We start from the raw sequence: 12,835 nt of genomic DNA on the forward strand, positions 1-12,835 counted from the left end.
GAGGCCTCTGACTGCCTCCTGTGGGGGCTGAAGCACCTGCAGCCCAGACTCCTCAGGTGGGTCTAGACTCTCCTCAGATGGACCCAGATTCTCCTCAGAGGGACCAGATTCTCCTCAGAGAGACCCAGACTCTCCTCAGAGGGGCATGTCTGGGTCAGGCTAGTCCCACACACCCCACCCTTGGACACCAGGCCCCAGGCCTCCTATAGGAAATAATCTTTTTATTTACAGTCGATTTACAGTTAGAAAACCAGAAGTGGGTGGGCTGGGGGGAGGGCCCTGGGGCTCTGACGGTCACTTGTCTGCGCGGACGAAGGAGGCAAAGACGCTGTCCTTGCGGCTGAGCAGCTTCTCTGGCTCATCAAACTCAAGGATGGCGCCGCGCTTCAGGACGATGACCAGGTCAGCACTCAGGATGGTGTGGACTCGGTGCTGGTAGACAGGGGGCGCCATGAGGGGCCAGGAAGGGTGCTGGCCGCTCTGTGGCCCCAGTGCTTCATCCACCCCGCCAACTTCTCTCTCCACAGGCCTCAGCTCCCCCCAAGCTTTAAGACTCAGAGACCTCCCGGCTTCCTGTAGAGAAGTAACCCCAGCCTGGCTCCTGGGACCCACAGAACCAGGAGGATGGGCAGGTGTGAGGGGCACAGGTGCACCCCTACACCCCAGTCCTGCAGCCCGGCCTCCCTGCACTGCTCCAGGCTCCTCCCTCTGTGGCCAACTGCAGGTGAGCCCCAGGTCTGCCCACTCTTGGGGTGGTCCCTGCACCCCGTCAGCCCTGGGCCCTTACCGCGATGGTGACCACGGTGCGGTCGGCAAAGGCTGTCATCACCACCTTCTGCAGGATGTTCTCCTGTGGGGGGGGTAAGTCGCAGCCGTTGGCTCACCTGCCTGTGATGGGGCTCCCCTGGCGTCAGAGACATGCGCCCCCATTTGTGGCTCTGCTCCTGTCGGACCCTGACTCTAGCCCCATTGCCCCCCTCCACCAGCCCCTCCATGACCCTATTCTCTGAGCACCAACCAGGGCTCAGGGGCTGGATGAAGGCCGTTAGCCCCGAGCCTGGGTGTGGGTGCTAAAGGATGCTGTGTGGGTGGCGGAGTAAAGTCTCTGAGCTTGTGTGTGTGAAGACGAGCTGGAGTCAGGGTCCCCCAGGCTGCTGCCTTTCACCATCCATGGCCCTTGAGGTTTCCAGACCACTCGGTGCCAACTTCTCCCCAGCAACCTGTGCAAGACCCTCTCCCACCCCCCGCCATCAGAAGTGGCAGAACGCCACTCTGGCCATGTCCAGCCCCGCCCCTGCCCAGCACCGGAAGTGGCGGCGACTGACCGTGGCCATGTCAATGGAAGCCGTGGCCTCATCCATGATGAAGATGCTGGTCTTCCTCACGAAGGCACGCGCCAGACAGAACAGCTGCCGCTGGCCCTGGCTGAAATTCTCCCCGCCTTCAGTGATGATGGCGTCTGAAATCAGCCCGCCGGGAGGGCGAGCGGGTCTGCTCACTCCTGTGTTCTTTTTTGGGTGTGTGTGTGTGGGGAGGGGTGGGTGTCACTTCCAGCTCATTCCCAGGGGTCCATGTGGCGCCAGGGGTTGAACCTGGGTCTCCTCCCCCATGTGCTCCAGCCCTCTGGGACACCGCCCTGGCAAAGCTTGAGTTCTGAGTGAAGGAGGGGGGGCAGCTAGGGATGTCAGGAAATGTGCATGCAGGCGCAGGGGTGTGTGTGTGTGTGTGTGTGTGTGTGTGTGTGTGTGTGTGTGTGTGTGTGTGTGTGTGTGTTGGGCCAAAGAGCCTTAGCCAACCCAGTGCCCGCTGAGGCTGCAGTCAGAGACCCAGACCAGCCCTGGGTGGGCTGCCCAGGGCCCACAGCCTGCCGGCAGCAAGCATAGTGAGGCCCTGCCCATGGCAGGCGTGGCCATCTTCTCTGAAGCCGGGACTGCTGACCACAGCCTGGAACTGCTCACAGCACACACTCCTGTTCCTCCCGGGGAGGCAGGGGATGGACAGGGAGGGCCAGGGCTGCCCAGACTGCCGTGGTGCCGAGGACTTGTGGGCTCTGCCTCACAGCATTCTAACTCTCCCCGCATTGCAGGGGGCCCACCCTGACCTGACCAGCCACGTGACCTAGGGCGGGTCAACCCTCTCAGCTTCTATCTGCTGAGACTGAACAGTGGTGGGCAAGGGGATGGACCCACCTGAGACATGGTGCCTCCCCCTCTCCTGTGTAGGGGGCCCCGGAGGATCCCCCAGGGCCAGTTACCGAGTCCTCCGGGCAGCGCCTTGACCACCAGCTTGAGCTGCGCGATCTCCAGCGCCTCCCACAGCGTGCTGTCCGAGCATTTCTTCTCCGGGTCCAGGTTAAAGCTGCACGGGGAAGGCCCAGAAGGCAGCAGGTGTGAGGACCGGTTGGGGCCTGGCCGGCTGGCGCCCCACATCTGAGGGCCAGGGTGCCCCACATCAGTGCCTGCCCGGACCTGACAGGAAAGAGAAGGGCAGGGAGAGTGGGCACGGCCTGGGCGCGACTGCTTGTCTGCGTGGGTGGTGATGCGCGGACCCTGACCCGCAGGTAGGAGCGTGTATGCCGCAAGGGTTCTAGGGGGCCTTAGGGGACCCAGAGCATCATTATTTTTGTGGAGAGGGAGTTTAGGGTCACATCCAATGGTGCTCAGCGAGTCCTCCTGGCTTTGTGCTGGGGGGGTCCCCTCGGAGGCGCTGGGGAACCACGGGGTCCTGGGGATGGAGCCCAGCTGCGTGCTCAGGCCTCATGCCCAACCCCCTCCCCCACCCAGTGAACTCCGGCAGTGCTAGGACTGGGCCCCGGAGCACTGAATCCCCGGGTGGACCCGGCTCACCGGATGGTGCCGCTGAAGAGGACGGGGTCCTGCAGGATGATGGACAGGCGCGAGCGCAGCGTGTGCAGGGGCAGCTTGGCGATGTCGATGCCGTCGATGATGATGCGGCCTGTGGGGCGGGGGCGGGAGGGGCACACAGGGCCCCCCGGGCTCAGCAGGCTCATGGGCCAGGAGCAGGGCTGTGACTGCCTCTGCCTCCTGTGGGCACCTGGGGTCCCTCCTCCCTCCGCCCGCCCCCCAGGCCGCTCACCTTCGAACATGTCCACCATGCGGAAGAAGGCGAGCGAGAAGGAGGACTTCCCGCTGCCCGTGCGGCCGCAGATCCCAATCTGCAGAGAAGGGCAGGTTTATGGGGGGCTCTGCTCCAGGGGAGGGGGGCGGCTGGGGGTTCAGAGCATCTTTTAGGTGGGTTGTGGGGAAGATGCTTTTTGGGCCACACCCAGGGGTGTTCAGGGACTCCTCCCAGCTCTGTGCTTGGGGGTGCCCCTGTCGGTGCTGGGGAACAAGGGGGCTCCTGTGGGCATGGGGGCTCCGCCTGTAGATGATCCTCTGTCCCCCGGCATTTTTCCGAGGGCATCTCTGGCCAGCAACTCGTTGGCTGGGTTTGTGTTTGTCTCCTGCTCTGGGCATGAGCCTGGACGTGCCTGGGGTGTGGGTGCAGGAAAGTTGTGGTGCTGGCATGGCTGTGTGCATGGCTGTGTCAGGCGTGGGCTGGGGGGGGCGAGTGTGGTGTGCAGGGATGGCCCCTGTTGCCCCTCAAGCAGGCCCCATCACTTGGGTGCTGCTGGACATGAGTGTGAGAGAGCAGTGGGGAGGAGAGGGACAGGAAGGGGCAGCTGAGGAACTGAGGGGCATGAGGAGGGAGCCAAGAGAGGGATCAATGTGTCTTCTCGGGATTGCAAATGGGGGTGGGAGCTTATTCTCTGCTCTGCAGCTCAGGGAACTGGGACGCGAGACCCTGACAATTTGCAGGGGACCCTGACAAGCCTTCTAAGCCAGAGGACCTAGAGCGCCTCTGTGGTGGAGGGGGTGGGTGGGAGGAGACAGCAGCAAGAGAGAGAAGTCAGGGCGCTGGCCGGTGTCTGGTCTGGGCGAGGGTCCCGGAGCCTGGACGCTGGGGTTGAGGAGTTGCAGGCACCCCGGCCCGCCGTGCACCTTCTGTCCCGGGGAGATGAGGGCATTGACGTGCTTCAGCACCGGCTTCAGGGAGCTGTCGTAGCGCACGCTCAGGTTCTGGATCTGGATCTTGCCCTGGTCTGGCCAGTTCTTGGGGATCAGCGATGGTGCTGTGGGTCAGGCCGGGGGTCAGCACACAGGCCTGGGCCACAGCTGGCATCCTCCATGCCCCCCCCAGCCTTCGGCAGGGCCCCTCCCACGCCCCTCACCCAGCAGCCCCTCGTAGCTCTCGGCCTCTGTGTTCAGGAGCCCGTGGATGCGTTTCACAGCCCCCAGCTGGATCTCCATGTCTGCCAGGTTCCGCACCATCCAGTTGAGGTAGTTGGAGACCTGGGGGAGAGGGGGTGCATGTGCCCAGTGGGCCTGGCCTGCACCACGTGCTTCCCCCGGCTGAGGAGGGCTTGGGGGTGGGGGCTGGGCCTTGGTTGCCCACTGGCTGGTGGAGGGACAGCGGGGACTTGGTCCCTCGCCTGCCTGGTCTCTGCAGCAGGAAGTCCAGCCAACCCTCACGCCCGGCAGGGGGTGAGTCCTGAAGCATGTGTGTTGGGGAAGGTCCCCCCGGGCTCCCTTAATACTGGCCCGGCCACCCCCTGCCTGCCTGCAGCCACTCACCATGAGGGCGTAGGTGAGGCCCAGGCCCACCAGGCCGGCACTCAGCTCCCCGTGCAGGGAGTTGGAGATGGAGGTCACGGCCGCGATGAGCACCACACACGCCCCGATGTATTCCTGTAGGGGAGAAGCTGGCCTGGGGCTGGGGGCTGGGGCTGCAGGGCCTGGAGTGGCTCTGCCGAGTCTCAGCCTGCACCCCACCACTCACCGGGTCAGACACACACACACACACACACACACACACACACACACACACGGGCCAGCAAAGGCGGAGCCTCAAAGGCATGGTGAGCACCCAGCTGGGCTCCCGCCCCACTCTGGCCTGGGCCTCACCCAGGAATGTGCAGTGTAGACGCCACCTGCCACAGAGGCGACTCTTTATGGCTCAGGCACCACCTCCCGAGGCACCCATGGCCTGTACCGAGGCCCCATGAGGGGCTTTGTGGGTCAGCCCCTGGGAGGACCACCGTGGTTCGAAGGAGAAGGGCAAGGCGCTATGCATCCTTAATGTGCCTGTGATCTCTTGCCCGTATGTCCGTGATCTCTCCCTGTGCACCTGTGATCTCTCTGTATGTGCCCATGATCTCTCTGTGTGTGCCCATGATTTCTCTGTGTGCCCGTGATCTCTCACCTATATGCCCATGATATCTCTCTCTCTGTGCCCCTGATCTCTCCCTGTACACCCATGATCTGTGTGTGCCCATGATCTCTTGCCTGTCTGCCCATGATCTCTCTGTGTGTGCCTCATGTCCCTGTGATCTCTCCCTGCGTGCCCCTGCTTCCACCTTCATCCCAGTCCCCCGGGGCGGCACTTGCCATGCGGACTTCTAGCCATCTGTTGGCGGCGGTGAGGAAGAGCGAGGCGATGTTGTTGGAGTCCGTGTATTCGAGGAGCTTCTGCTGGAACCGGGCCTCGTACCTGGCGGGAGAGGAGCAGGGCGGTGGGAAACAGCCCGTTCCAGGGAGCCCTTGGGGATCTGCAGCGATGGCCGCCAGACTTGCCCCCTGCCGCCTGGGGTCGGGTGGCGTTTCTCTGGGATGCCTCCTAGCCCCCGCTAAGTGATTCAAGCACACCGAGAGCTCCACCTTCATGGTGGTCTTTCCCAAGCCTCCGGTCAGCGGGTCTCTGTGTCCTCCAGGGACTCACAGGGGCCCTGCACTCTACCTGCCACTGAGCCACACCCTGGCCCCCGGCTCTTCTTTATGGCAAGATCTGGCTCCTTTCTGGGCTTCCTCATTCCAGGGTGCTCCAGGACGCTTCCCTCCACCCAGCGGCTCGGCCAGAAACACGGGTACCATGGGGGTTCTCATCCAGCTCCTCGGCAAGTCTCTCCATTCTCTAAAAATAGTCCTTCCCTCTGCGGGGTGCCCTGCCTACTGCCCACCCCACTTCCAACCCCCCATGGATGCGTCTGTCTCCTGCTGGGCTACCTGCTGGCCCCCTCAGCCCTCTGCCTGCCCCCCACCTTACCCCTGTCAATCACCAATTACAGCCTCTTGGCCCCACTTGACAGACCCTTGGCGACCTGCTGCTGCTTTGGGAATAAAGAGCCCCCTTCCCGAGGAGCCCCTGTGGTCACATATTCCTGGGAGATGTCTCTTTTCCAGTTCAGTGACAAGCTTCAGTGCTTTGCCCTTGCCGAGCCTTCTGCCCTCTGCTCCCCACGAGCTGTGCCTCTCAGGCCTGTGTGCTTCGTAACCTTGCTCACTCCTCTCTCCCCACAGCCATCAGCGCGTCCAGGCTCCTGCCGAGACTCTCATGCCCACGGCCTGGCGCTGTACTGGCTGGATGGAGTCACCCTCGGACCCCCCAGGACAGACACTGCTCTGCAGGCCCTTTTCTGTCCTTGCACCTCATCATGGTCTTGTCTGTGCTCCCAAGCTTGGCCCTGCCCCTCTCTCGGGCCAGACGGACTCACTGGCCTCTCCTGTAGAGCTGGCAGGGCTGGGCCAGGCCCAGGGAGAGGCAGGAACACTTCCCAGGTAATGAATAAAGGAGTGTGTGAAAGTCACTTCAGGGGACCCAACTGGAGGGGCTGTTGGGAACGCAGAGGCCCCTAGTGGGGCACTGGCTTTGCACTTCTGGTGTTTATTCTGCTTGAATATGTCCAGGTGGAGGCTGTACGCATGCACATGTATACATGTATGTGCATGTGTATATGCATGTGTGCACATGTATATATATGTGTGTTTGTGCATATGGTTGCATGCGTGCATGTGCATGTGTATATGTATGTGAGTATGTATATGTATATGCATGTGTGTATATGTGTTGCATGTGTTTGCGTGTGTGTGTGTGTGTGTGTGTGTGTGTGTGTACACTCATGAGTGGAGACAGGAGGTTCTGAGGCTGAGAACCTCAGGGTCTAACTTGAACAGGTATGTGACGGGAAAGACAGTGGGAAGAGTCCCAGTGTCGGCAGCGGCCAACACCTATACCCTGTTACCTGCTGCTGTCTGTGTCAGGAGACTCAGTTTCCCCCTCAGCCAAATGGTTCCCAAATGTGGAATGGAGGTCTGAGCTTAACTCTGATTCCACCAAGCTGGGTATTCTTGAAACTTTGGGGAAAATGGACCTCTTAGAAAAACCAGAAGGCCAGGGGGCTGGAGCGATAGCACAGAGGGTAGGGCGTTTGCTTTGCATGCTGCCAACCCAGGTTCGATTCCCAGCATCCCATATGGTCCCCTGAGCACCGCCAGGAGTGATTCCTGAGTGCAGAGCCAGGAGTAACCTCTGTGCATCACCAGGTGTGACCCAAAAAGCAAAAAAAAAAAAGAAAGAAAAAACCAGACGGCCAGCCAGGCCTGGATCTGTGGGCTAGTATGGCTCTCACTGGCAGGGCACCATCTGCAGGATGTAGCTTCTCACACTGAGGTCACAGGCTCCATGTTTACACACACACACACACACACACACACACGCACACACACACTCAGATACACACACGGTACTTAACCCATGGTACTTAGCACCCTGACTAGCACGTGGTAAGTGTGTAACCAATAAATGTGGCGGCCAGAAGCCAGGCCGGGATGATGAAAGCCAGCGTCCCCATGCATGAGGGCAGGAGGCAAGGCTGCGTGTGTAGCGGTTCCTTGTGCTGACTGTAGGGCAAGTCTGAGGCTGAGGACAGGACACTGGGGTCCACCCTGGAGTGGACCAGAGCCCCATCCTGGAGGGGGCTCTGGCTGACTGGGGAGGTCACAGTCTCTCTGGCCCAGGCTCAGCCCTACAGGGACAGAAATAACGAGATGGATGCTCCCCGAGAGCAGCAGGGAGACCCCGGGGGGCTCGAAGACCTGGGTGCTGAGGCTGGGCTTGAGGGGGAGAAGGAGGCTGGAAAACTGTTGGGCCCTACGCCCAGCACAGGGGCAGGGAGGTGGCGGGATAGGGCAGGCCACTCTCTGCTGGACTTTCCTCTCCCCAGACCGACCCCGAGAGCCTTCCTCCAGCTCCTGGTGCCCAGTGAAGAGGCGGCAGCGCTGCCCCGCTGGCCTGGGCACCTTGCCCGGGGCCACAGCTGGACAGCAAGGGCCAGGCAGTCAGACTTTCGTCTCCTTGCCCCTCTCCTGGTGGAACCTTTGAGCCCCAGGATTACTCCTGGGCACCGGGCTGGTGTCACATGGCCGCTATCACACCCGGCACAGCTGTGCCACGCTAAAAATACTCATCAGGGGAGACTTAGAGACCAGAACCGAAGTGTATGAGTCAGGGGTCTGTGGCCGGTCTGCCTGAAGGAGGGATGCCCGGGAGGGGGTGGAAAACAGCATCCACTCCATTCTCCACGCAGCCTCAGAGGCACCGCTCCAGCCTAAAGCCAGGGCACAGGCGAGCAGAGGTACCGAAGTCTCCAGGGAATTCCCCCAGCCTAGCGAACTCTTTTGGACCTTTCCAATCCTAGTGCCAACGGCACCTCCTTATGAAGGCCTCCGTGACTGCTTCTCTTCTGGATGGAAGTGCTCCATTCTCCCTCCTTTACTCACAGTATCTGTCACATACTAACCTGGCAGGGGACATACCGTGACCACAGAGTATCTGTCACATGAAGTGTTCCTGGCTGCTTCAAAGCCTGGGCTATAAATGCCTCCAGGGCAGGGACTCATGTGACTCACGTCTGTCTTTTTAGGGCCGGGCATGGGTTTTGGCACATGGTGAGTGCCCGGTCAATTTGTTTTTGTTCTCTGGGCCACACCCACCAGGGCTCAGGAGTTATTCCAGGCATGCTGCTTAGGGGATACTCTCTGTGATTTTGGGGATCAAATCTGGACCTCTCTCCTGCCAAGCTTGTGCCTTAGCCCTCCGAGCTATCTCTCCACCCTGGTCAATGTTAGTTGGACGAATGCGCAGGTTTAAGGCAAAGCTCGGGGGGGGGGGGGTGGAACGATAGGACAGCGGGTAGGGCGTTTGCCTTGCACACGGCTGACCCGGGTTCGATTCCCAGCACCCCATATGGTCCTCCAGGGGTGATTCCTGAGTGCAGAGCCAGGAATAACCTCTGTGCATTGCCAGGTGTGACCCAAACAGAAAAAAAAATTCAAAAAAAGGCAAAGCTCAGTGGGACTTTGTACAGAGAAGTCCTGTAACTTCTCTGAGGCTCAGTTTTCCATCAGTGAAATGGGAGTAACATGCTTCCCTCTAGGGTTGCAGGTACAGCACGAATGAGATAGTTACAGGAAGCACTGAGCCTGGTCTCTGCTAAAGGTGTCTGCAGGTCCAGCCCCACCTCCGCCCCAGGCTGGAAGGACCCCTGTGAGCATGGATAGATAAGCATTTCTTTTGCTCCATCTTGCTGTCTTTCCACGTTCTGCTCAGATCCTGGCAGCGCTGGGCCTGGCTGCGGGGCCGAGGATTTTCCTCGTTGACTCACACAGAACCTATTGGCACACCCTCTGTGGGCAGCACCTGGGCTTGGAGAGGTATTTCCTGGGCCTTCCCAAGTGAGCTCAGGAGCATGACCTCTCGTGACCCGAGGCCACCCCGTTACCTGAAGGCCCTGATGGTGGTGAGGCCCTCCACGGTTTCGGCAAAGTGCGAGAGCAGGGGCAGCTGGGTGGCGTCGTCCAGCTGCTGCAGGTCCCTGCGTGGGGAGCAGAGGGAGGCAGATCAGGGGAGGGCAGCTCAGGGCTCCCCCACACCCCGCGGCCAGCCCCAGGAGGGGGGCGAGTGACTTCACCTCCCCAGGTCTCCTTTTCTCACGGAGGGAGGACACTAGTATCACCTCATCCTACTGTGGGGAGGATTGCGCTGGAGCTGGTTTATGTAAACGCCACAACAGAGCATGCAGGGGCACTTCCTGTCACCCCGGGCACCCCACACCTATAACCGTCTGCACTTCTGGCAATGTAGCCCAGCTGGGCCAGAAGCCTGGCCGCCTGCCTGCATGTCCCGGATCCACAGGACCAGAAGCACCAAGTGCTGAGCTCCCTCCCCTACCCCAATAGACACCATTGGTTGGGACCAATCTCAGGCCAGACTCGAAGGACCGAGGGAGGGAAGGTAGCCAGAGGTTTCCATGGCAACAGCACTGATTACCCTAGCTGACCTCGACCAGCACCTTGGCACAGGGAGGCGAGGTTGGGAGGCCCGAAGTAGTTTTCGTGGATAAACTGTCCCCAGGGCCCGGGCAGGTGCCAAGGGAACAGGGAGGTTTCCTCTGGCAGGAGGCAGGAACTTTGTAGAACTACATGTATAGTGTCTCAAGGGCTATGGTGAGTGTGTGCACACTGATGGGCCAATGTGTTTCCAGGGGCGCCAGGGGGTTCTGGGTCCTCGAGCAAAAAGCCATTTATACCACTCCTGAGCTTTGTGGGCAAGGGAGTGACAGTCCAAATGTATCTAGATTTCATTACCATTGAGGCTAATAGGCAAGCTGACGCCAGTTTCTAACTGACTTTGCACACAGGGGAAAGGCACGAGACCTCTCTGACCACAGCCTGCGATGAGAAATACTTTTGCCATTGTGAAGGGAGGGTCACACTCCCCCACAATCCGGAACAGAGGTTTCACAAAGCAAAGCTTGCTTTTGAATGAACGATCTAGTATTTTCTGATAATGTATATATTATATAGACACGTATACATATAGACGTATACACACAGACATATGTGTATATACGTATATACAGACATAAGTGTGTATATGTGTGTGTGTGTGCACGCGTGTATGTGTGTGTGTTTGGGGGTCACACCCAAAGATGCTCAAGGCTACTCCTGACTGGACTCAGGAATCACTCCTGGTGGTGCTTGGGGGGACTGTATGGGATACTGGGGATGCAAGACAAGCACCCTATCCGTGCTATCTCTCCAGCCCCATTTTCTGTTCTATTTCATTAACTTTCTTTCATTAAAAAAATGCGTTATTTGGGGGAGGCAGTTGTGTGTGTGTGTGTGTGTGTGTGTGTGTGTGTGTGTGTGTTTTAACGTAGATGGGTGTTGGGTTATCCCCACCAGTGCTCAGGGATTGTTTCTGGTTCTGTGTTCAGGGGCAATTTTTGGCTCTGTGCTCAAAGTGGGGCTTCGGGGACCATATGGGGTGCTGAGGATTGTTTTGGGGTCAGCCATGTGGGAGGCAAGTACCTAATGCACCCTTCTATTTCTCAGGCCTCCTCATTTTCTTTTTCGTGACTGCTGTGACCTGTGATCCTAGGGCCCACTGCTAGGTTGTCTGGCAGCCCGGGAAGCCCTGGAGGTTCTCTAGAGATTCCCCTACCGCCCCCTGAATCTGGGCGCTGAACAGGCTGGCTCCGAGAAAGAACTTCCCAGATAACGGCCTCAGACGGTGTTTCACAACAAGGCACGCAGGCAGCCAGGCCCGGGAGGGTGCACGCAGCCCACGACTAGGGGCTCCCTCGCGTCCAGGCTCTGGGGGTGGGTGCCTGACGGCCCTCCCAGCACTCCCCGGCTTCATGCCTCAGCCGTGCGCATGCTGCCTGGACTCTGACATCTCTCCAGGGACGCATGTGGCAACTGAAGCATGCAGCCTGTGTGTCTGCATAACACCAAATCTAGCAACTCTATTCCCCGCCGGCTCTCCCCTGGGAACAGCCCAGAGAGTGGCACGATGGGAGAGGCAGATGGTCCGCTCAGGGGGAAAAGGTCTCAGAACTCCAGTCTGAAACCGTTTCTGTCCCCTGCTCCCCTTTGATGAGGGGACTTGGTGCCTTTGATGCTGCTGCTTCTCCTAAGAGGTTCCCACAGCTCCTCCTTCTCCCCAGGGTCGGGCAAAGTGGCCGTCACCTGGATGCCACCCGGAAGTACTTCTGGATGAAGTAGCACACCACGGCCAGGGGCAGGAGGGTCACGAGGAACACCGGGGTGACGTAAGAGATGACAGCCAGCGCGGAGACGCAGAGCAGGGTAGAACGGCTCAGACACTCCAGCGTGGATGGGATGTGCTGAGGGCAGGAGAGGGGGGCAGGGAGGGGAAGGCTGACGCCCGACCATGCCCAGCCTGGGCAGGGGCAGGCTTCCCCGGGGCATCTGTCTCATCTCCCCAGCTGCCTGCAGGGCCCTTGAGGGCAGGAAGCGACTCTTGGTTTCAGAAGCCCTAGTAGAGAGCATGGGCTACATCAAAATGAACATTCCCCAGAAAACCAGTTCCCTTGCTTCAGAATATACTAGAACCTTATAGAAATAAGTCAGGGAGGGGTCTTGGCAGGGAACCAAAAGGAAGTGGTTGCTCTCCGGGAGGGACTTCACGGGGAAGCATCATCATGGGGGATACTGATCTCAGGGGATGGTCATCCCATCAGGTGACCCATTGGGTGGGTGCGGGGGGGGGGGGTCCAGCCTCTGAACAGAGGCCACAGTCCTGATACCTGGTCGATGGTGTTGCAGTCAGACGAGAACCTGTTCAGGATGCTTCCCAGAGGCGTGGTCTCAAAGAACCTACGAAATGAATGGACTCATTGGTTCCCACGTGGGCTTCCATCCCATGCCCCAAGGGAAGGACCTGCTGCTTCTATTCCGGCCGCTCGCCAGAATGGGCTGTGGTGGGTGGCTGCCTCAGTGGGCCGGAGGTCATGGCGGCTGTATCCCGGGGAATTCCCACAGTCCACGGTGCACAGAGGGTGCGCAGACCACAGACTATCCCACTCAGAGGCGGCCACTCCACCTGGCTGAGCTGTGTCCTCCCTCGGACAGTGTTCTTGTCAGAGGGAGAGGGTTCCGGGGACATAGGGGCCCTGGGGACAGCCTGTCTACTG

At 59.8% G+C, this 12,835-nt stretch overlaps 1 protein-coding gene across 4 annotated transcripts in view; it reads right to left on the bottom strand.

Annotated features, from left to right (window-relative positions):
• Positions 1-206: 206 nt before the first annotated feature.
• ABCC8 (ATP binding cassette subfamily C member 8) overlaps positions 207-12,835 on the bottom strand; it is an 83,327-nt gene continuing 70,698 nt past the window's right edge. For all 4 annotated transcript variants that reach the window (XM_004621655.2, XM_055141882.1, XM_055141881.1 and 1 more), the window contains 13 exons: positions 12,449-12,518; positions 11,868-12,025; positions 9,617-9,709; positions 5,448-5,550; positions 4,635-4,748; positions 4,232-4,352; positions 4,002-4,132; positions 3,097-3,175; positions 2,847-2,955; positions 2,255-2,358; positions 1,326-1,459; positions 788-850; positions 207-432 (listed from right to left, as the gene is read on the bottom strand). In XM_004621655.2, coding sequence (XP_004621712.2) covers positions 295-432; positions 788-850; positions 1,326-1,459; positions 2,255-2,358; positions 2,847-2,955; positions 3,097-3,175; positions 4,002-4,132; positions 4,232-4,352; positions 4,635-4,748; positions 5,448-5,550; positions 9,617-9,709; positions 11,868-12,025; positions 12,449-12,518 — 1,417 coding nt within the window. In that variant the 3' untranslated portion in view covers positions 207-294. The remainder of the gene's footprint in view (positions 433-787; positions 851-1,325; positions 1,460-2,254; positions 2,359-2,846; positions 2,956-3,096; positions 3,176-4,001; positions 4,133-4,231; positions 4,353-4,634; positions 4,749-5,447; positions 5,551-9,616; positions 9,710-11,867; positions 12,026-12,448; positions 12,519-12,835) is intronic.

This window comes from Sorex araneus, chromosome 6, assembly GCF_027595985.1.
Source record: "Sorex araneus isolate mSorAra2 chromosome 6, mSorAra2.pri, whole genome shotgun sequence".
Lineage (NCBI taxonomy): Eukaryota > Metazoa > Chordata > Mammalia > Eulipotyphla > Soricidae > Sorex > Sorex araneus.